General features: G+C 34.8%; 1 protein-coding gene and 1 non-coding gene across 3 annotated transcripts in view; both read left to right on the top strand.

Annotated features, from left to right (window-relative positions):
• The window catches only part of RPS6KA3 (ribosomal protein S6 kinase A3), a 110202-nt gene that overhangs the window by 65745 nt on the left and 22235 nt on the right, over window positions 1–22222 (top strand). For both annotated transcript variants that reach the window (XM_060002221.1, XM_060002222.1), the window contains exons 5-14: window positions 3480–3560; window positions 4313–4392; window positions 4977–5083; window positions 9316–9353; window positions 9589–9731; window positions 9931–10001; window positions 18782–18870; window positions 19067–19131; window positions 19208–19310; window positions 21264–21388. In XM_060002221.1, the coding sequence (XP_059858204.1) occupies window positions 3480–3560; window positions 4313–4392; window positions 4977–5083; window positions 9316–9353; window positions 9589–9731; window positions 9931–10001; window positions 18782–18870; window positions 19067–19131; window positions 19208–19310; window positions 21264–21388 (902 nt within the window). The remainder of the gene's footprint in view (window positions 1–3479; window positions 3561–4312; window positions 4393–4976; window positions 5084–9315; window positions 9354–9588; window positions 9732–9930; window positions 10002–18781; window positions 18871–19066; window positions 19132–19207; window positions 19311–21263; window positions 21389–22222) is intronic.
• Window positions 17498–17600, top strand: LOC132419111 (U6 spliceosomal RNA). The gene has a single exon (XR_009518120.1). It is a non-coding gene; the product is annotated as a U6 spliceosomal RNA (small nuclear RNA).

The raw sequence follows: 22222 nt of genomic DNA on the forward strand, positions 1-22222 counted from the left end.
TCTTCCATAGATATTTTAGTATGTATCTCTAAAAGATAAAGACTCTTGAAATAATACAATTCTATGATTATACCTGAAAAATTAATATACAGATATCTGATCAGTGCTCAAGTTTCCAGTTGTCCGTATTGTTATAATTCATTTTTCTTTTTGTAATTTGTTTGAATCGGGATCTATATAAGGTCTATATTTTTCTACTTATTTTGATAGCTATTTTTCGTGTTTAGAGTGTTTCCTTAAATTCCTGGGAATTCTTTGCTGTCTTTTCCTCATTTAAGAGTGAGGTACCTATATTCATATATATATATATATATATATATATATATGTATATATGTGTGTGTGTGTGTGTGTGTGTGTGTGTGTGAATCACTTTGCTGTACAGCAGAAATTAAGGCAACATTATAAATCAATTATACTTCAATAAAATAAATTTTTTTTAAAGAAAAAAAAGTGCGGTACCAAAAAGCTGATTAGAAGGGGTTCTATGGCAAGAATTTGCTTATTTCTCATTGACCTCCTTTCTTTAAGCTTAGATTTTAGCTTTCTCTGATTTGCTGTGTGAGTTACCACTTAGTCACCTTCTGCTACTGCTTCTCTTTTTTGTCCTTGTGAGTTTATGCATAATTTTTCCATTATTGTAATTTCAATAGGGTTTTAGAAGAAAGTAGAAAGTAAAACATCCATGTTTAACCAGAAGTCTCTTTCCATTTTAAAGTTTCTATTAATATAATAAATGGGGACAAAAAGAAGTCAAAAGTGTTAGGTTGAGTTTATGGGGACTTTTGTCCTAATAAAGTAGTCTGTGGGCCTAAAAGGTTTTGTAAACTATTGCTTAAAGCATTTTCTTAATACATAATTCTAGAAACATAAACAGCATTTCTTCTTATTCACTCTCATGTTCAAGTCAAGTAGAATTTAAAATGTAATAACTAGTATGTGATAAAAATTATGTCAGCGGAATGTAGTTGCTTTGCCAACATGAGTCAGTATTAACAAATTCAGTTTTGGGGGTTTAGAGTTTAACCAATGTAAAGCATGCCTTCTTCTGAACCACTAATATCCTAATCAAAATTCCTGATTGTAGGATGATTTATATTTGTCACTAGGTCTTTATATACATAAAAGAAACCAGATTAGAACTATTACACAGTCCTATCTCAGACAGAAGGAAGGAATTCTTTAGTGAGTGAATCTTACTGTTCGTTTTGAACTAAACAAGGTCTCATCAGTGTTGCATATAAGGAAACTATCTCACAAGGTAATCATAATAGAAAGAAAAGCATCTGGTTCTAGCCTCTCATTTTATAGAGAACGAAGCAGGAAGCGCCTGAGCAATGAAAGGATTTGACCAAGGTAACTCATCTAGTTATTAGCATGGCCACTAAACTATAGCTCTTGACTCCCAAGTAATTGTTCTTTCCATAGTGGTACAACAATAGAAGAGGGATATACAGTAAATATACTGATGGATATTTTTGCTGCTTATTAAATAAGCTTTGTATAAGTATTGAAAGAGGTAGAAACTTGGAATCTAGCTTTAAGGTAATAGGAACATAATCCAAGATTGTATGGGTAGCGATGGAAAAAAGGGCAGTTTTGGGCTAGACTAGACTAGAATTGTCAGCAGGCCTAGGTGATGAACCTCATTCACACAAATAATAGAAAGGGCCTGTTGGACATAAGGCATCAGAGTTGTAGTGATAGGGCAAGATAACAAAATCAGAGATTGATCCTGAATTTGATACATCCACAAAACAAGTCAGTAAAAAGACAGAGCTGCGTTGATATCAAGAGCAATTGAGTCCTTTTCCTGTTTTGCCTATTTTCAGTCACTGGCACCAAAATCTCCCAGTTGGAGTGGAAAACTGGTAGAATGGGAAACATAGGAAATTTTTAAGTTTATTTGTTTATTTTTCCCAGAGGGCTTAGTTCTGAGTTTTAGATATCAGTGGTCACCTTAAATTGACAAGAAAACTCATCATTCTGTCTGTTCCCGCCCCCACTGCCAAAAAAGACGCTCTTTCCATTCTTTCTATTTAATCTTCGGCAGAACCATTCAGTCTCTCTGGCCTGAAAAATAGAAGTTATGTGTGATTTATCCTTATTATGCAACAGAAAAAAAAACTTTAATGAATGATCATTCTCACCTCTTAAATCCATTGAGCTACCAACAGAGTACTTATCAGATGATTAATCATCAGTTTACTTGTCTGTCATTCCCACCAGATTATTAGCTTCTTGAAGATTATTTTATTTGTATCTCACAGTGCCTGGCATGTAGAGTTTGCTCAGGAAATATTTGGTTGGTAAAAGAGATCTTTGCCTACTGGGTCAAATGTAAATTCATCCTGGCATTCCAAATTGTCAGGAATCTGGATCCTCCCTACTTCACCACCCCTCCCACCCCCACCCACCCCCCAGCCCCCCAGTTTCCACACTGATTAGCTTCCTTCTTGCTCATCATGCATGCCTCCATGTCCTTGCTTGCACTGGTACTCGATACCTGGACTTTTCTTCTCTCGGTCCAATCCTTGTTGCCCATATAAATTCCACTCTAAAAGTCCCTAACCCCACCTCTTTGCTCTAGCCTTCCTATGCAAGTAAAACTGATCTTTCCCTTTTCTGAATTCTTGTACTGCTTATTGGTGGTAATACATCATTTTATCCCTTTATCATATTCATGGTGCTATAACTACTATTTAATTGAATATCTCTTATATGCGAGGCTCTCGATGTACAAACCTTATCTCAAATGGTCACATAGCCCCCAAAGATACAGTGGTGTTATCCCCATTTTATAGATGAGAGGTGTAATAGAGGCACAGAGAGTTTAAATAAGTAACTTGCTCAAGATGACACAGATCTGAATCCAGATTTTTCTAACTCCAAAAAGCCTTTGCTCTTTCAGCTGCACCACAGTACTTCCTCTCAGTATCTCTCCTCTCCTGCCTCCCTCAAAATACACCTTTTGGAGTATATCTGTCCTTCACCATGTCTGCCCCATATTTTAGATGCTTAATGAATGTTTGTTGAATTGAGTTGATAAGGTTGGTAGGGAGAAGTGTTAAAACCTATTTCATTTTTTGTGTGTGTTTTAACATTTCATTGGAATGCCTTGTTTTTAAAAAGTTGCTCCTTTTTTGGCTATTTTTATAACTTTGATCAAAATACTTGGAAATCTGATGTTAAAGCCAACATCTAATATGTTCTCTGTACTTTTTTAATGTAAAGCACAGATTTTATAAATATATACAATTTCTTCTGGTAACATAATATATTAAAAAATGGTTATTAATTTTGAAAATTCAAGAGTAATGAATAGTTTTATTTATACATATAAGTAATTTTATTTATATGCGAATTCACGCTTTTATACATATAAGCAAAATTTTATTTAAAATAGTCACCAAAGAGATTTTGTTTTAAAGATTGTCTCTGGAAGCTATTACAGTATAGCCATATGTGTAATATTTTATAGTTCGAGACCGTGTTCGGACAAAAATGGAGCGTGATATCTTGGTAGAAGTTAACCATCCTTTTATTGTCAAGTTGCATTATGGTAAGTTATGAACAACCTGCCATCTCATCCCTTTACCTCATTCTCCCACTCCCTGAGTGCATTCAGGTATACTAATGTATATAAATATTTATTTGTGTATATTTGTATGTGTCTAGTAGATACATATAGTAAAGTCATGGAAATTAAACCATTACTTCTTAGATAAATTTTAGAAGCTTTTATTGCATTTAGGTTCGTGTTTCTTTTAAACATTATAGTTTCTGAGTGATAGCCATAGGAACAGGTAATAATAATCATTTTTAAATTATAATAATAATAATGTACCAGTATTTTATAGTCTATATGTGTTAGCCTAACTTACAAGCAAGAAAGATCCCTAATATCGACGTCCTGATGTTCTTATTCTGTGTAATTAAAGCTAACCAATCCACCTTTTTTTGTAGTTAAGTGACATGGTATTTTGTATTTTGTTTCATGGTTAAGTAAGTCCTTTCTGTTGGGAATTTTTCTTATTGACTGCATGTTCTAGAACTGTTGTATTCCTGAGAGACTGTTGCCTGAATAAAATCTAACAAATGTTTTAGTGGTTCCATAATAAGAAACACTGCATTTAACATTTCTACGTGGAAATTAAGAGGAATCATTGGTTAACTTCTAAATAAAAATCAGTTTAGATCTATGATGTAGTCATTAATTTGCTAAAATAGTATCCATTTGTGAATGAGTTGACCTAATGTAAGCCCCCCAAATTAAACTATGAATTAAATGGAAATTTTCGTTTCTTCATTCAGCTTTTCAAACTGAAGGGAAGTTGTATCTTATATTGGACTTTCTCAGGGGAGGAGATTTGTTTACACGCTTATCCAAAGAGGTATATAATTAATCTCTGTTTTAAATCTATTTATACACATCCTTTTTCAACTAAAGCTTTGTTATATTTCAATATTATGCTTGTCGTATTTTGTCAAGTGGCACAAGATTCTTACATTGACGAATCAGAGCCAAAAAGAGTTATTTTACTAACTCCTGAATTTATTCGGAAAGTAGATTTTAAATTGATAAACTGTCTTTTGCCCTGCTTCTTTTAGTTATAGTTTTTTCAGAAGCAATAATATAACAACAAGATATCCTTAAACAATCAGTAGTGGAAATTCAACCTGCATTGTAAAGATCATTTTTCATTTCTAAGATGTTACTGTGATGGAGCAACAATGGCACAATCTGAATATAGTTGTTACTTAACAAAATGTAAAATTATTTTCCCCACAGTGCATATTTAGCATTTAGTAAGTCATTAGTTGACTAACTCAGTCATTTTTGAAATTTCCTTTCATAAGTGAATTGTGTAATTAGCATATTTATAATTTTTTGATATTTAAACTGTAGGATGGAACTTTAAAAAAATAGCAAATGCAAAAAGAAAATAAAGACAGAAAAATTATTATTTTGTTTTAGGTCATGTTCACAGAAGAAGATGTCAAATTCTACTTGGCTGAACTTGCGCTTGCTTTAGACCATCTACATAGCCTGGGAATAATCTATAGAGACTTAAAACCAGAAAAGTAAGGAATCATGCTGCTAAGTTGAATACAGTGTAATATAATTATTTAGGGGGTAATATAAAATAATATTATTTCATAGAACTACCACAAACACTGGATTAGAATGCCTATGCTTCACATTTCTGCTAACCCTTTATGTGCTCATACTTTTAAATATCTGTTAATCAAAATACCTGTTAACGTTACCCTTGTTTTCATTTGCATTCTTTGATTTTTAATGAAGTGGAAATCTATGCTTATAGCTTTATTGGCAGTTGTATTTTTGTGTGATTTTTCTGTTCATGGCCTTCACTCATTTTTCTTTTGGGGTGTTGTTTTTTTCCCATTGTTTTGTAAGAGACCTTTCTATACAGATTAAGAATTTAACCATTTGACATATGTTGCAAATACACTTTTCTAGTTTATCTTTTAATTTTATTATTTTATTATGTATGTATGTATGTATGTATGTATGGCTGTGTTGGGTCTTCGTTGCTGCACGCAGGCCTTCCCTAGTTGTGGCAAGTGGGAGCTACTCTTCGTTGCGGTGTGCGGGCTTCTCATCTCAGTGGCTTGTCTTTGTTGTGGAGCACAGGCTCTAGGCGTGTGGGCTTCAGTAGTTGTGGCACTCGGGCTCAGTAGTTGTGGCTCACAGGCTCTACAGCGCAGGCTCAGTAGTTGTGGCACACAGACTTAGTTGCTTCGCGGCATGTGGGATCTTCCTGGACCAGGGATTGAACCCATGTCCCCTGCATTGGCAGGCAGATTCTTAACCACTGCGCCACCAGGGAAGTCCCTATTTTTTAATTTTGTGTTATTTTAACCTACACAAGTATTTTTCCCTCAGATCTACCAGTCTTTCCTTTTGTGGTTTCTTCTGTGACTTTTATTCTTCGAAGGGCTTTTCCAATTCTCATGATAAGATTTTTTTCTTCTAATTTTATGGTTTCTTTCTTTTTTTTTTTTACTTTTAACTCCATCTAGAAATTTTTTGGTATGAGGGATGGCATGGAGCTAATTGTTTCCTCCAAATACCATTTATTGAAAATTTTCTTCTCCACATGATTTCAAATTTTTAATGAGAGTTAAGCAAATTTCCCTTTACTTTTATAGTAGTGGTTATCAAGAAGCTAATATTATTTAAATTGTACACACTTCTGTGTTTTAATTTGTTAGTGTTTACTATCTACCACTTTGAGAAAGAAAGGTTTTCTTTTCTCCTTTTTTAAGGATATAAACAAGAGCCTTGTTCTATCAAGAATTTTTAAAAATAGCTTTTTTGAGATATAGTCCACATACCCCAATGTTCATAGCAGCATTACTTACAATTGCCAAGATGTGGAAGCAACCCAGCTGTCCACCAACAGATGAATGGATAAAGATGTGTTACAAATATACAATGGAATATTTCTCAGCCATAAAAAAGAACAAAATTAGTGGCTGCTGGGGGGTGGGGCAGGAATATAGAGGTGGGGAAGCGGTAAGGTACAAAGTATTGGGTGTAAGTTAAGCTCAAGGATGTATTGTACAACACAGGGAATATAGCCAATATTGGGGAAGAGCTGTAAATGGAAAGTAACCTTTAATTATACTAAAAAAATTTTTTTTAATTAAAAAAAATAGTTCTACCACCTAAGTATGCATTCTTAAACAATATAGGTTTCATTTGTTTTAAACTTTATTAAATAAATACTGTACATAAATCTTTGTGTCCTGATCTTTGGACCTATATGATATATTAATATCCAGCTATTAAAACTAAAGTAAACAAGTCGATGTTTTTTAGTATATTCAGAGTTGTGTAACTATCATCTTTATCAAGAATTTGGATATTACTTACCTTAAAATGTTACATGCAAAATTTAAATTATATATTACAATAGGAAACAAAGGAAATACTCCTTTGGAATCCTGTTAAGTGATCATTTAGAAATTGTTATACTTTCATATTTTACGGTTTTTTTCAGGTATTTTGTTTTCGGATAAGTTTCATATGGTTCTGATTTTATTCCCCAGATAATGACTGAGTTTTTCTCATCATTTTCCCAATTTCTGACTATCACAACATAAAATATAATTCCTAGTGAGAATGAATATTCAAGCATATAGCCCTTAGAAGAAAAATTTACTGTGAACATAAGATTAAACATTCATAATAAAAATGTGTTTGTGTTTTATATCATTTAATTGAATGCATTTATTGTAGACCATTGTATTAATGTTGGTTTTAAAATTATATATAAAGCATGGATCCTGTCTCAAAGATCAAATAAGATCTAATGTGGGTAAGATTGCTTATAGTGAGATTTTTCACGTAAATGTCTAGACTACACTATTAAACTGAAATAACATTTAATTGTTAAATGATCCAAGTGATATCATCATGTAGAGCTTAGGAGAAATTTAAATTTTTAGACCAATTGTTTTACGCACTATAAGGGGTTTTCCAGATCCTTTTAAACTAGAACTCTGTTACAATAAATATGGCTAAAAATAATTATTAATAATTGAAAGGGAACTTTGCTTATTGAGAGTAATACAGTTGACTTTTTCTTTCAAAGATAAAGGACGGGCATGGTTATCTTAGAATGCACTTGCTATAGGAAGTATAAGTAATTCCCTTTTAGCCATGTTTTCTTTTTTAATTTTTTCGAAATTACCAAGAATGATTTGAGGTTTGTTTTGTTTTGTTTTTAGAACTGTCTTCCAGGTATTGATTAGACAGAAGGGAGGATGATTCCCACCATACCTAATAATTCCCTTTATATTCCCTAAATGTGTTGGTCTGCTTTCTAGTCAAGCATAATCAAGATCAATATTTTTTTCATAACAAGTCCTTTGTAGTGAAAGAGACTTGAACACTGTGTCCCTACTGAATTACCCTCACTGGTAAACATTATTGTAATCATAGTTGAACTGATGATATAGGAAGGTTGGTAGTATTTTTGACATAGTAAAATTTTATTATAACAAAATTTGGCTTGCACATTTTTTTAGTTAATTAAAAGAATTAAAAGTAAGGAAATAAAGTAAGGAATTAAAAGGAATTAAATGTATTAAAAGTAAGGAAATGCCTATATTATGGAATAGTTTTGAATATGAGTGAAATAGTTGACCTTATTACTTGACCTTTCAAGTCAGTATACTCAAATACCCATCCAGAAATGCAGTAACTGGCTTAACAGCTTAGTACTTACTCCTTTCTATAGCTCCTTAATTAACGACCTTACTCTCCACTCAAGTATCTGCTAAAGCCAGAAACTTGAGTGTCTTCTCCAGTTGTTGTTCTTTATCATAAGTCATACCTAAGAGCACACTATTCTTTATTTTTCCTTCTAAATTGTTTTCTAAAATTGCAGATCTGATTATCTTTACCTTCCATTCATGTAAACCTTTTATGATCTTCATTGCCCTTAAGAAGAAATCCCAACTCTTTGGAATGCTCTATCAGCTCTTTGTAGACTGGCCCCATTCATGCAATATACATTTCTTCTTTATCTGTGCTCTACCAAACAGTGAGCTGCAAGATGAATAAGGTCAACGTCTCAAGGAGCTCTCAGTTTACTGAAAAAGAGAGAAAACACTGGATAATATATACAATGTAGTGATGGGTCAAAGAAGAACAAGGAGTATGAGGAAGGTGGGTTGAGGAGAAGAGGATTGTGTAAGTTGTGTCAGAAAAAAAGCTAGGAAGGAATTCCCTGGCGGTCCAGTGGTTAGGACTCATCGCTTTCACTGCCGGGGCCTGGATTCAGTCCCTGGTTGGGGAACTAAGATCCCGCAAACTGCGCAGCACAGCCAAAAAAAAAAAAAAAAGAAAGAAAGAAAAAGAAAAAAAGCTAGTAAAGAATGATTGAGTCAGATGCCTTTAAAATGACAGCTCTAACACTTTTGACTTAACTATCCAGACCTCTGTCTATTGTGCAAGCACTAGGGAGTTTAGTTAGGCCACCTCTGCAGAAAGGCACTAAGAGCAACTTAGAATATAGGTCTTGGTTCCTTTCCTCATAGTTCTCAAGTGTCCCTGGCTCATTAATACAAGTTATAAGGCTTTGCCTTTGGGATTCGTTATGTATGTGTGTCCAAAAAAATAATTTTTCTCCTCCTTTACCTTCGCCTTTTTATTCAGAGTCTAAAGCAATATTTTGGAATGAATGTGATGATCTGATACTTAACAGAGTAATTTCAGTTTTAACTTCGAAAAATCTCTCTTTAATGGTTTGAAAAGATTTTCTAACTTTGTTTTCTTTCAGCATACTTCTTGATGAAGAAGGTCACATCAAGTTAACAGGTAAAAATCCTCATTTTGTTAAAATAGTCTCTCCTACTCTATATAATTAATTTCCTTTAAGGTTGATCATGGTATAAATATTAAGTAACACATTGTGTTAAAAACTTGAATTAGAATTTTTAAATAATTAATGTAAATATTGGAACTATTAATGTAAACTTTGGAACTCAAAGTTTAAACTTTACGTGTGCAAATTATTGTAGGATATTTATGAACTTGATATTTATTTTGGCAGATTTTGGCCTAAGTAAAGAGTCTATTGACCATGAAAAGAAAGCGTATTCTTTTTGTGGAACTGTGGAATACATGGCTCCAGAAGTAGTTAATCGTCGAGGTCATACTCAGAGTGCGGACTGGTGGTCTTTCGGTGTGTTAATGGTAAGGTTTGGGGTGTTTTTTTGTTTGTTTTTTTGTTTTTGAAGTTCACTAGTGAATATAGTAGAAATATAAATCACTTGTTTTATTGTATAGCAATTTTAGAAGATGTGGTTGTAATTAAGATGATGCTTTTTTATCTTCTAGCCTTCAGATTTTATACCTACTGACTAATACCTCTGATTATTTCGCCTTTTTATAGTTTGAGATGCTCACTGGTACACTACCTTTCCAAGGAAAAGATCGAAAAGAAACAATGACTATGATTCTTAAGTAAGTACTCCCTAGTGGATGTGTTTTGATGAGATTTAAAAATAAATGCTTCAAACTAAAAAATGAGATTTTTAGAGTGTTAGCTATAGTATAAGAAATAACTAAGAAATTCATTGATATTATGACATCAATATTACGTGGTTTAAATATGAGCAAACCCCATAGATCTAGAATACTCATAATTATCTTCATGTTACTACTGAAAGGTTTACGTTTGAGATTTGGAATATGAAAAAGATGCCCATTATTCTACTTCTGTTTACGTTGTCCTGGAGGTACTAGCAAGTAAAGTAAGGCATCCAAAAGAAGTGCAGCTTAAGGTTTAAAAAGCAGAAATAAAATTGTCATTATTGGGAATTCCCTGGTGGTCCAGTGGTTAGGACTCCACGCTTCCACTGCCAGGGGCCTGGGTTCGATCCTTGGTCAGGGAACTAAGATCCCGCAAGCCCCACGGCGCGGCCAAAAAAAAATTGTCATTATTTAGTTAACATGATTGTGTCCATAGAAAATCCAAATCTTCATATAAATCCTTGGAATTAATGAGAGCTTGGCAAAGTTGCTGGATAAAGGGTCAATAAATAAAATCTATTTCATGTCTGTATACTAGCAACAGAAAATGGAATTTTTTTAAAAAGATACTGTTTACAATAGTAAAAAAAAATCAAACCTAGGGATAAATCTAGCAGAAGTTATGCAAGAACTTTATGCAGAGAACTTAGAAAATGCTAGGAAATTTTAAAAGACCAAAGTAACTTGGAAGGTTGTACCTTCCAATATTCACATTATGACAGACCCAAGTGTTATAAAGGATGTGTGTTATCCAATAAAAAAATATAATGTGAACCCCATACATAATTTTAAATTTTCTAGTAGCAACATTAAAAAAGTAAAAAGAAACAACTAAAATTAACTGTAATATATTTTATTTAACCCAGTATATCCAAGATATTATCATTTCAACATGTGATCAGCATTAAAAAATGATCGAGACATGATACATTATTTTTTTTATTTGAAACTCACTGCAGGTTTTACACTTACAGTTTGAGCTAGCCACATTTCAAGTACTCAGTGGCTGTATGTGACTAGTGGCTACCATATTGGACAGCATAACTGTAGTTTCAATGCAAATCATATTTAAATCCTAACAATTTTTTGTGTGGAACTTAATAAACTGGTTCTTATATGATAATACAAAGGACCAAGAATAGCTAAAACACTCCTGAAGAATATCAAGATAGGAGGACTTGCTTTACCAAGTATCAAGCCTTGCTATAACTATAATTAGGACAATATGGCATTAAAACAAGTATAGAAAATAGAATTGTGCAATGGACTCGAGAGGCCAGTAGCAGACCTATACATATATGGACACTCGATTTACAACCATTGGAAATTGCAGAGCAGTAGGGAAATAGCACCTTTTTTAGTAAATCATGCTGGAAAAAATGATATTCAAACAGAAAAAGATAAAACTACCTCACACCATACACAAATCATTTCCAAGTATATTACATATATATATATATATATATTTTTTTTTTTTAACATATATATGGGAAAAGGGAAGAAAGATTCTAGAAGAGAATATAGGAGGAATCTTCATGACCTTGGTGTAGAAAAAGTAGTCTTTCAACACAAAAAGCATGAGCCATAAAGGAAAAGATTGATAAATTATTACTACATTAAAATTAATAACTTCTCATCAAAATATTCCATTGAAAAAATAGAAGAAATTTATAACATATAACCAACAAAGGACTTGTTTCCAGAAGATGTCAAGGACTCCAGTCAATCAATAAGAAAAAGACAGCCCAGTAGAAACATGAAGAGACGTAGGGACTTCACAAAAGAGGATATCCTATGGCCAATAAGCTTATTAAAAGATGCTTGCCCTCATTAATCAGAAAATGCAAATTAAAACCACAGTGAGCTACAACTACATACCCGCCAGAGTAGCTAAGGGTACAAAGACTGACAGTACAAAGTGCTGACGGGCTGTGGAGCAGTGGCAGCTTTCATACATAGCTGGAAGGAATGTAAATACTCATATAACCTCTTTGGAAAGCAGTTTTTGGCATTTCTTCTAAAGTCAAATACATGTATAACCTCATCCAGTAATCCTGTTCCTAGGCATGCACCCAGTTTTTATGCATCAAGGTACTTGCACATCAAGAAACAAGTACCCAGATATTTATAGCAGCATTATTTATAATAGCCAAAAGGTAGAAACTAGATTCTTAACAGAAGAATGGACTAATAAATTGTGGTATATTCATACAATGGAATACAGCAGGGGTTGACTATAAATATTTTAGATTTTGTAGGCCACACACAGTCTCTGTCACATATTTGTATTTTTTATTATTTGCTTCTAGCACTTTTAAAATGTAAAAACCATTTGTAGCTCAAAAGCCATACAAAAATAGGCTGAAGCCTTTTGCCCGTGGGTGTAGTGTGCTATACAGCAAAGAAAATGAACAAACCACAGTTACATACAATGACTTGGGTAAATCTCACAAGAATGTTGAGCAAAAGCAATTCAGACACAAAAGAATGAATACTACACAGATGATCCTATTTATAAAGTTTTAAAAGCAGACAAACTAAAGCATAGTTTTTAGGGTCCCTATTTAGATGGCAGAAGCCTGCAGCAAAATCAGGAAAGTAGTTACATTGGATGAGGGGTTCTGGCAATGTTATATTTCTTGGCCAGATGACTGTTCACTTTGTGGTCAATCATGGAGCTGTGTACTTTGGTTTTGGGTTTGGGAGGTTTGGTTTTGTTTTTTGCACTTTATGTTATTCTTCACAATAAAAAACATTGAAAAATATTTGCTATACAAATGAATGTTCAGTGAACCTTCATCACTCCATCTACTCTGGCCCCTTCCTTTCAGCTAATAGACACACTTTAGTGTTGAGAAAAACAAACCATTTCTTCGACTTGGCCTATCTTTCAAGTTTCTGCAGCATCTTCCTGCATTCTTTCAACAAAAAGCCTCTTTAAAGAGTGGTCTGTGCTTTCTCTTACTTTTTTTTTTTTGGCTGCTTTTATCCCATAGCCTGTTTGTCGTTCATTTCTACCGCTCCATTGAGCGGCTCCATTCTCTCACTATGGTCATCAGTAATTTCCTGGTTGCTTAAACTAGTGGCAGATTGTCAGAAAGGTGACTCTTTGTATGATTTGTTCACGCAATTCATTCAACAGCTGATTGAGGTCTTTCTATATGTACTTAGGATGCAATGTGAACAAGAGTGACAAGATCTTCTGTGGTCTCACTGAGCTTGCATTCTAGTGGGGGAGACAAGGAATTAATATTTAAACAAATAAATATAATAATTTCCCGTAGTAATAGGAGCAGTGGGGATAATAAACCAGGGTACTTTTGAAGTCTGAGGGAAGGGGCAGGGGCAGGAATCATTTTAGATGAGACATTTAAGGAAGGTCTCTCTGAGGAGTGTTTGACACTGCTGGCCACCCCCTCCCCCCTTCATTTTTCCTACTTTCATCTGCTTCTCCCACCTCTCTAACCATTCCTCTTTTGGTCTCTTTTGCTTGACCATTCCTTCTCTGCCTGCTTGTCTCTTTTTAATTATGAAAAATTTCAAGGGTAAATTCGCTAAAATAGAATAATACACTGAACATACGTATACCAATCACCCACATTCAACAGTCATAAAGATTTTGCCACATTTGCTTTGTCTATTCCTCCTTTCTTTTTTTCTTCTTTACTGAAATAGTTTAAGCATTCCAGACATGTCATTTCTCACCTACTGCAGTTTGCATTGCTAAAATGTATGGATATTTTCTTATGTAAACTGGTAATAGTTATCTAATACCAATCCTTAACCAGATTTTTCAGGTTTTCTCCAAAACTGTATCCCAAATCAAGTCTGCACATATCCTTTCGTTGTATTTCTTCAGCTTCTGTTCATCTAGAACAGTGTACCCCTGTTGTTCCCCTGCCATTTACTTGTAGAAACCATGTCACTTTTATAGAATTTCACTTTCTGAATTTATCTTGTTAAAAGATGAGACCACTTCTTAATATCTGAAACAAAAAGCATAAAGGTGATTGTATTGCTTACTATAGTAGGGAAAGCGGTGCTGGTCCAGTAGAATCTCTCCAAGCAGAGTAGACCATTGTTCTTATATAGGGTTTTGGGGAAGGGTGGAGTTCAAGAATTGGCAGGTTTTCAGGGCCTAAAATGAATCGACATCATCTGTAAGTATGGTTACTTGGGTGGGACTCTTGGCACTCAGGTGTGGTTATTGGCGTCAGTTCATTCTTAGTTGGCTAATTTTCACAGATGAAGAGCAGTTGCTGATTCGTTGGTTTGCAAAAACAAAAAACTCTGTTCACCTAGGCAAGTTGTCTTTGATCAATTGAATGGTTCTGGCGCCTCTCTTGTTACCATGGTTACATAATAATTAGTCTTTTCCCAGGAGTGTGAAGTTTTTTTATTCTCCTTGTGATGTTTTTTCACTTGTTACTTTATCCTGTTTTTGGTTAAACTTTTTTGGCAACATTATTTCATAGCTCGTGCTTTTGCACCCTATTGCATCACATCAGGAGGCTTACGGCACCATGTTGCCCCACTTTAAGTGATGAATTCCCATGGTTACAGCTGATCCCTCCATTGTAAAGTTCCCTGTCAGGTTTTCATCTAATAGTTTCATCCACTGATAATCATTACTTGAAACAGTTATTTTATTAGGGATTTTAAATTGTGTATTTTCTATTACTGTTATTCCTTCACTTATTAGCTGGTATTTTCCAAAACAATGAGCTTTTCCTCATCAACTAGGGCTATTTAGTTACCTTGAAATAAGGCTCAAACAAGATGAGCCCCAGTGGGGGTGATGTCCGATGAGTTGGGTTTTTATGTTAGTTTTGGCTTTTTCCTTTTCCTTTTTCACTATAACGAAGTCATGGGATTTAATAATCAGTGTGATTCAGCCAATTGCATTCATTATTTTTAATGCCCAAATTGTTCTTTTTCTGACCACCTTTTAAATGTTCTCGTTACCCAGTGTTCCATCTCTGATATGCTTTTCTCCCCACCTGGACTCACTTTCCTGACTGACATCAGTCTTTCCAATAACTATTGAACATTTTAATTACTCCCAAATCACTCTTTCTTACCTTAATTTACCAGGCACCAGACCTTTATTTCCATTTACTCACCTGCATGACTTAACATTTTTAAACTAAATTTATCTTTGTTCGCTGTTCTGTTCCTCTTCTTGTATTCCCAATTAACAGCTTTTCCATGTACCCTATCTCCTAAGCCAGAAACCTAGAAATCATTCTTGACTTCTTCCTCTCTTGCATACAAAGGTATTCACCAAATTGACTCTCAGAAATATTTCACTGTCCCAGCCTTCCTTCTGCATTGCACTGCTTACAGTTCTCAGATCTCCTACCCATGGTGATCTCCTACCCACACTATAGGGCCGAGCTTCTAAGTAGATTGCTCACTGCCTACCACCGCTTCCTACTCCAGATCATTCTATACTTCCCTTGGAGTTCCCTCTTGAAAATAAATCTGGTCCGTTAGTCCACTGTTTAAAGACCTCTGCTATATCCCTGTTACCAAATACGGCAGTGTTTCCCCTCGTTTCTGTCGTTCAACAGAATGCTAATTCTACAAGATGTTAATAGGTATTCTCTGAAGAAGAGGTGCTAAAAACAAATGTTTAGAAAAATACTGATTTCATTACTCTAAATTTATCGGCCTTTTATATGCAACGTATTTTATTTTTATGTCTCTAACAAGGGGTATAATAGATAGCATTCCACAAACTCACTGGATCATGAAATATTTTTTTGTTGTTGCTAAGTGTCTAGGGAAATTAATATTATTTAGTAAAATATTGGGGGACACTGGCCAAACGAATAGATTCTCAACCTTTAAATTGCATTTAAGGCCTTTTTCAATCTCCCATGTTAAAATAGATATTCCCTACTGTTCCCTTAGCACTCTTTACATGTGTCCTTCTGAATTGGTCTCTTAATGTACTAGCATTATCTATATCTGTCTTCCCCACTGATTGTGGGGGGGGCTGTCTTTATCTCCGTATCCTAAGCAGTGTCTAGCACATAGTAGCTTCAATAACAACTCACTGAATAATAAATGGATCTATTTCTGAAATAGAAATTTCTCTGCTAGCCATTTTCTCCAGCTCTGTTATTATTTTCATACTTACAGGATCATTGGTTTCCTTAATTTGTAGGTTGAGAAAAAGAGTAAAATTATATATTAGAAGTGAAACAGACCTTCAAGCTCATCCAGGCCAGTGGTTTTCAGACTGTGTGCCACAGACATCTTAGATGTTCCACAGACCCCTTTCCCACCAGCTCCCCTTCCCTGGAGGGCTATTAAAGGGAACGGGAGGAAAAAAATAGGTGTGTGAAGCACATGTTCTTTTAAATGTTTTAAATGTTGGATTTCTTAAATTCCTATTGAGAAAGGGTTCCAAGTCTACAGTTCGGCAGCCATTAATCTAACATCCAATCCCCTTGCTCATGAAGAACTGGTAACAGGCTCAAGGGGATTGGCTTTCCCAAGGTCACAAAGTTCTTAGTAACAGACCCAGAACTAAGACTCAGATGATCTTACTTTTACAGTAGTGCTTTTTACCAAATTCTGAAAAATGAAGAAGTTCATTAGAAGATTTGGGGCTAACATTCTGTGTTCACACAAAAACCTAGACCCAAATACTCATAGCAGTTTTATTCATAGTAGCCCCAAACTGGACACAATCCAAATGTCCCTCAACAGATAAATGGATAATCTGTGGAATATCCTTGTCATGGAATACTACTTAGCAATAAACATGAATGAACTATTGGGACTTCCCTGGTGGTGCGGTGGATAGGACTCCATGCTTCCAATTGAGGGGGCCCGGGTTCAGTCGCTGGTCAGGGAACTAGATCTCACATGCATGCCACAACTGAGAGTTCATGTGCTGCAACTAAGGAGCCAGCAAGCCACAACTAAGGAGCCTATGAGCCGCAACTAAGGACCCCACCTGCTGCAACTAAGGAGCCCTGGAGCAGCAACTAAGGAGCCCACGTGCTGCAATTAAGACCCGGTGCAACCAAATAAATAATATAATAGATAGATAGATAAATAAATAAATAAATGGAATGAACTATTAATACAACAACTTGGATGAATCTCAAGGGAATTATGCTGCATGAAAAAAGTTACATACTATATGGTTCCATTTACATGGCATTCTTAAAATGACAAAATTATAGAAATGGAGAATACATTAGTGGTTGCCAGAGGTTAGGAATTGGGGGGGGAGGGAGGGAGCTGGGTGTGGTTATAAAGGAGCCACTTGAGGGTTTCTGGTGGTGTTGAACTGTTCAGTACCTTTACTGTGGTGGTGGATACAGGAACTTAGAAATGTAATAAAATGGCATAGAACTTCACCTCACAGCTGTCAGGATGGCTATCATCAAAAAGTCTACAAATAGTGGTCGCTTTGGCAGCGCATAAACTAAAATTGGAATGATACAGAGAAGATTAGCATGGCCCCTGCACAAGGATGACATGCAAATTCGTGAAGCATTCCATATTTTTACTTTGTTATACAGCAGAAACTAACACAACATTGTAAAGGAATTATGCTCCAATAAAGATGTTTTAAAAAAAAAAAGTCTACAGATAACACGTGTTGGATGGGAATTCCCTGGCGGTCCAGTGGTTAGGGCTCCGTACTTTCACTGCGAGGGCCCAGGTTCAATCCCTGGTTGGGGAACTAAGATCCCGCAAGGTGCGCGGTGTGGCCAAAAAAAAAGCACACATGTTGGAGAGTATGTGGAGAAAGGGGAACCCTTGTACACTGTTGATGGGAAAAGTCTAATTCAGAAAGATACATGCACCCCGGTGTTCATAGCAGCACAATTTACAATAGCCAGCACATGGAAGCACCCCAAGTGCCCATTAACAGATGATTGGATTAAGGAGATTTGGCATACGCACGCACGCGCGCGCGCACACACACACACACACACACACACACACACACACACACACACAATGGAATATTACTCAGCCATAAAACAGAATGAAATTCTGCCATTTACAGCAATGTGGATGGACCTTGAGGGCATTATGCTAAGTGAGATAACTGAGACAGAGAAAGACAAATACTGTATGATATCATTTACATGTGGAGTCAAAAAATAATGCAAATGAATGTATATGCAAAACAGAAACATTCACAGATACAGAGGACAAACGTATGGTTACCGAAGGGGAGATGGAAGGGGGGGCGAGGGACAAATTAGGGGTGTGGGATTAACAGATACAAACCACTATGTATAAAATCAGTAAGCAACAGGATATACAATATAACACAGGGATTATGGCTGTTATCTTATAATAACCTAAAATGGAATATAATCTGCAAAAATACTGAATCACTATGCTGTACACCTGAAACTAATGTAATACTGTAAATCAACTATACTTCAATTTAAAAGATGGCATAGAACTAAACACACACACAAATAAGTGCAGTGAAAATTGGAGATATCTGAATGAGATCAGTGGATTGTGTCAATGTCAGTATCCTGGTTGTGATATCACACTATAGTTTTGTAAGGTGTTACCACTGGAGGAAACTGGGTAAAGGGTACGTAGGCTCTCTCTGTATTATTTCTGATTTTGAATCCATAATTATCTTAAAATTAAAAGTTTATTTTAAAAATAAAATACAGATACCTCCAAAACATAAAATATATGGATTTATTATTTAGAGCCAAACTTGGGATGCCACAGTTTTTGAGTCCTGAAGCCCAGAGTCTTTTACGAATGCTTTTCAAACGAAATCCTGCAAACAGATTAGGTAAAATTTTTAATTAATTTGTTTCTTTTGTGTGTTTGTTGGTGTTTGTTTTCTAGGGGGGAGATGGATATTTGTGTTTGTTGTGGGATTATGAAATAGTAGGACAAATGTTAAAAGTGAAGACTGAATAAACAATATATATATTTATCCTTGAAATAAAATTACCATTTAATCAAAACTAGTCAATTTTTGATAGGCGCAGGACCAGATGGAGTTGAAGAAATTAAAAGACATTCATTTTTCTCAACAATAGACTGGAATGTAAGTATAGAATGAAAACTTGCTTGAAATTTTTTTTATAATTAACACATGTCTAAGTCTCTTATTTTTCCTCCAGAAACTGTATAGAAGAGAAATTCATCCACCTTTTAAACCTGCAACTGGCAGGCCTGAAGATACTTTCTATTTTGATCCTGAGTTTACTGCGAAAACTCCCAAAGGTAAGGAGAAAACGTGAAAACCCAAATATAAGACAATATATATTTTTTTCTTGTTCAATCAGAAAATCTTATCTAGTATAACTCTATATACTGTCCTCATTTTTTCCCTTCATACACTACCCCTGCTGTAATAACTAGATCATTAGTAAATCCTTTATAGCATTTTATAGAAGTTAAGATCCTTGTTAAATCTTTTAGCAAATTACGTTGTACCTTAAACTTCCATACAATTTGTGTGAAAAAATTATTTGGTTGTGCGTTTATTTACCTGTAGCTACGTTCACATGAAATACTACAGCATAAGTAGTGCCCTTTAAAATTCTAATATTATATGGTATTCTGGAAGTACTTACAAAGTTCAAATCCCAAACATAACTTAAACTTCATGTGAGGTGTGATAACTTCAAAATGATTCATATCCTGTATCAGGCTTTATCCTAAAATTGCACAAACAGTGACTATCAGAGAAGTGATCTTTGAAATGGTAAGTTGTATTTCATTCATTAGTGTGTGCATTATACATAATGGTGTTTTTCACTCTAATGTTCTCTCATTTAGGTGTATCAGAGCCCAGGTTTATCATTGACAAGCAAATAAATAGAAAATGTACTTGCGTGTATTTCCCATAGAGTGTATCATTCAAACCTTGCTATAAAGCTTTACAGCCAAAAGTCTAACAATCTATATTAAGCATTGATGGGTGTTTATTTTTGTAAGACAGCCTTAGAAATTTGGATTAACACATGAACAGAATTTTATCAAATGTATAGACAGTGATATGCATAGAACTGATGATATATGGTAATGTTTTACTTTGCTTTCTGAATACAATTTGTCCTGATAGAGGAAAAATCTTAGAATAGAGCAGTTCTATATTATATTCTGCCCAGATAGGTTCTCTTAGCAGAAGTCTTCAGTATAATACTGTCACATTGATGTAGAATTCACTAAACAATATATATTGCTGAGAATATCAAGCTGATATTAAAAGAGAACTTTATGTGGAGTTGATGTTTAAGTAGATTTACCTGTTTTTTGCTTGCCTTTAGCCTTTATAGTATGTTTATAAATATTAGTATGCCTAATTGTATGTTTATATTTATGAATAACATATTATTATACTTGTATTATTTCTTTTTTAGTGAGCATTAACTGTATTGTGAAAGTATTTTTCTGTTTTTGTTAATGCCAGTAGATTCCACATAAATAATTTGAATAACAATACATGTCATGTCATAAAACATTTTAAGGACTACGTACTGTGATCATCCTAGTGTGTGTGTGTGTGTGTGTGTATATATATATATAAATTTGATCTTTTACATGTATAATAATTTTATCTTCAGTTTAGATTTCTAGATTCTGACATTATGTGTTGAGACCACTGGACTAAATCCCTTTCTCCTAAATTATCTGCAGATCAACCTTATATCTCCCCCTAACCGGGAGCCATAGCATTGTTAGGTTATTATTTAGGGCTGCACTGTCCAATGTGGTAGCCAGTAGCCATATGTGGCTGTTTAAATTTAAATTAATTAAAATTAAAAATTTTGTTTCTTAGTCACACTAACCACATCTCAAATTCTCAGTAGCTACATGTGGCTAGGGGCTACTGTATTGGGCAGCACAGATAAAGAAAATTTCCATCACTGCAGGAAATTCTTTGGGACAGTGCTAATTTAGAATATATTAACCCAGTAATTCATTAATTTAGTATATTCTTCAAATGAATTAGCAATTTTCTGGGCTCTGAGGGACTAGGATGTTAGAGTTTTGATGGCAATAAGCCATCAGGACAGATCTGATACAGTGCCTTACTTAGTTATCCTGGAAACACTGGATACCTGAGAAGTGGAATTCCAGAATAAGTGAGAATGCTCATAATGTTGACAATTCTTCCCTTAATTACCTTTCAAAGCAATTACTTTCTTAGTAATTTATTATTCTTTTCAGATTCACCTGGCATTCCACCTAGTGCTAATGCACATCAGCTTTTTCGGGGGTTTAGTTTTGTTGCTATTACCTCAGATGATGAAAGCCAAGCTATGCAGACAGTTGGTGTGCACTCAATTGTTCAGGTGAGTGAATGTCTAAGTAATTTTAAATTTGAAGTGTTGTAAGATACAGTTCGTCGTGTGGATAATTATGTTAGATTTGATCTGCTGACCTTAAGTGAGCAGCTTAAAATACATTTTATATCATTGACATTACTCTTAGAAACTCCTTTCATATACCTTTGAAAAGGTTGCATGCGCCAGAATCCTGGATACCTATCTGACTTGAAAGTAGAATTCTAAGAGAGTTGAGATAAGTATCACCATCTTGTTGTCTCTCGTCTCCTGTGCCTTAGAATGTTTATTGGGCCTAATTTGTTTCATCCTCTGTCTCTGTTAGATCAGCTGTGGTGAGCTGAGGTCTCCTAGTTCACTGATACTTTCGAACAGGGGTCAGCGGACTTTTTCTCTAAGGACCAGATAATAAATATTTGAGGCTTCGTAGGCTATATGGATCTCTGTTGCGACTACTCAACTCTGCCATTGTAGCACAAAAGCAGTCATAGATTGTATGTAAATGAATGAACATGGCTGTGTGCCAATAAAACTTTGTTTAGCAAAAACTGGTAGTGAACCAGATTTGGCCCACAGGCCATAGTTTGCCAACCTCTGCCATAGAAATATATAAGAAATAAAAATAAACTTAAATTTTAAGTTTTCCAAGTTTTGTGTCCTTGTTCTTTTGGAGCCCCATTGTCATTAGGAAGAAATGGTTATGGATACTGCCTTAGGGTACCTCCCTCCTTATCCCATCTGTTGATCAGAGTGGGAGAAAAAGGAGCTACAGAAGCAGGTTTCTGAGTGTGTGTGTTTGTAGCAGGCGACTGCACTGCTAAATTAAATGTTATTAGAGGAACA

The sequence above is a fragment of the Delphinus delphis genome, chromosome X, assembly GCF_949987515.2.
Source record: "Delphinus delphis chromosome X, mDelDel1.2, whole genome shotgun sequence".
NCBI lineage: Eukaryota > Metazoa > Chordata > Mammalia > Artiodactyla > Delphinidae > Delphinus > Delphinus delphis.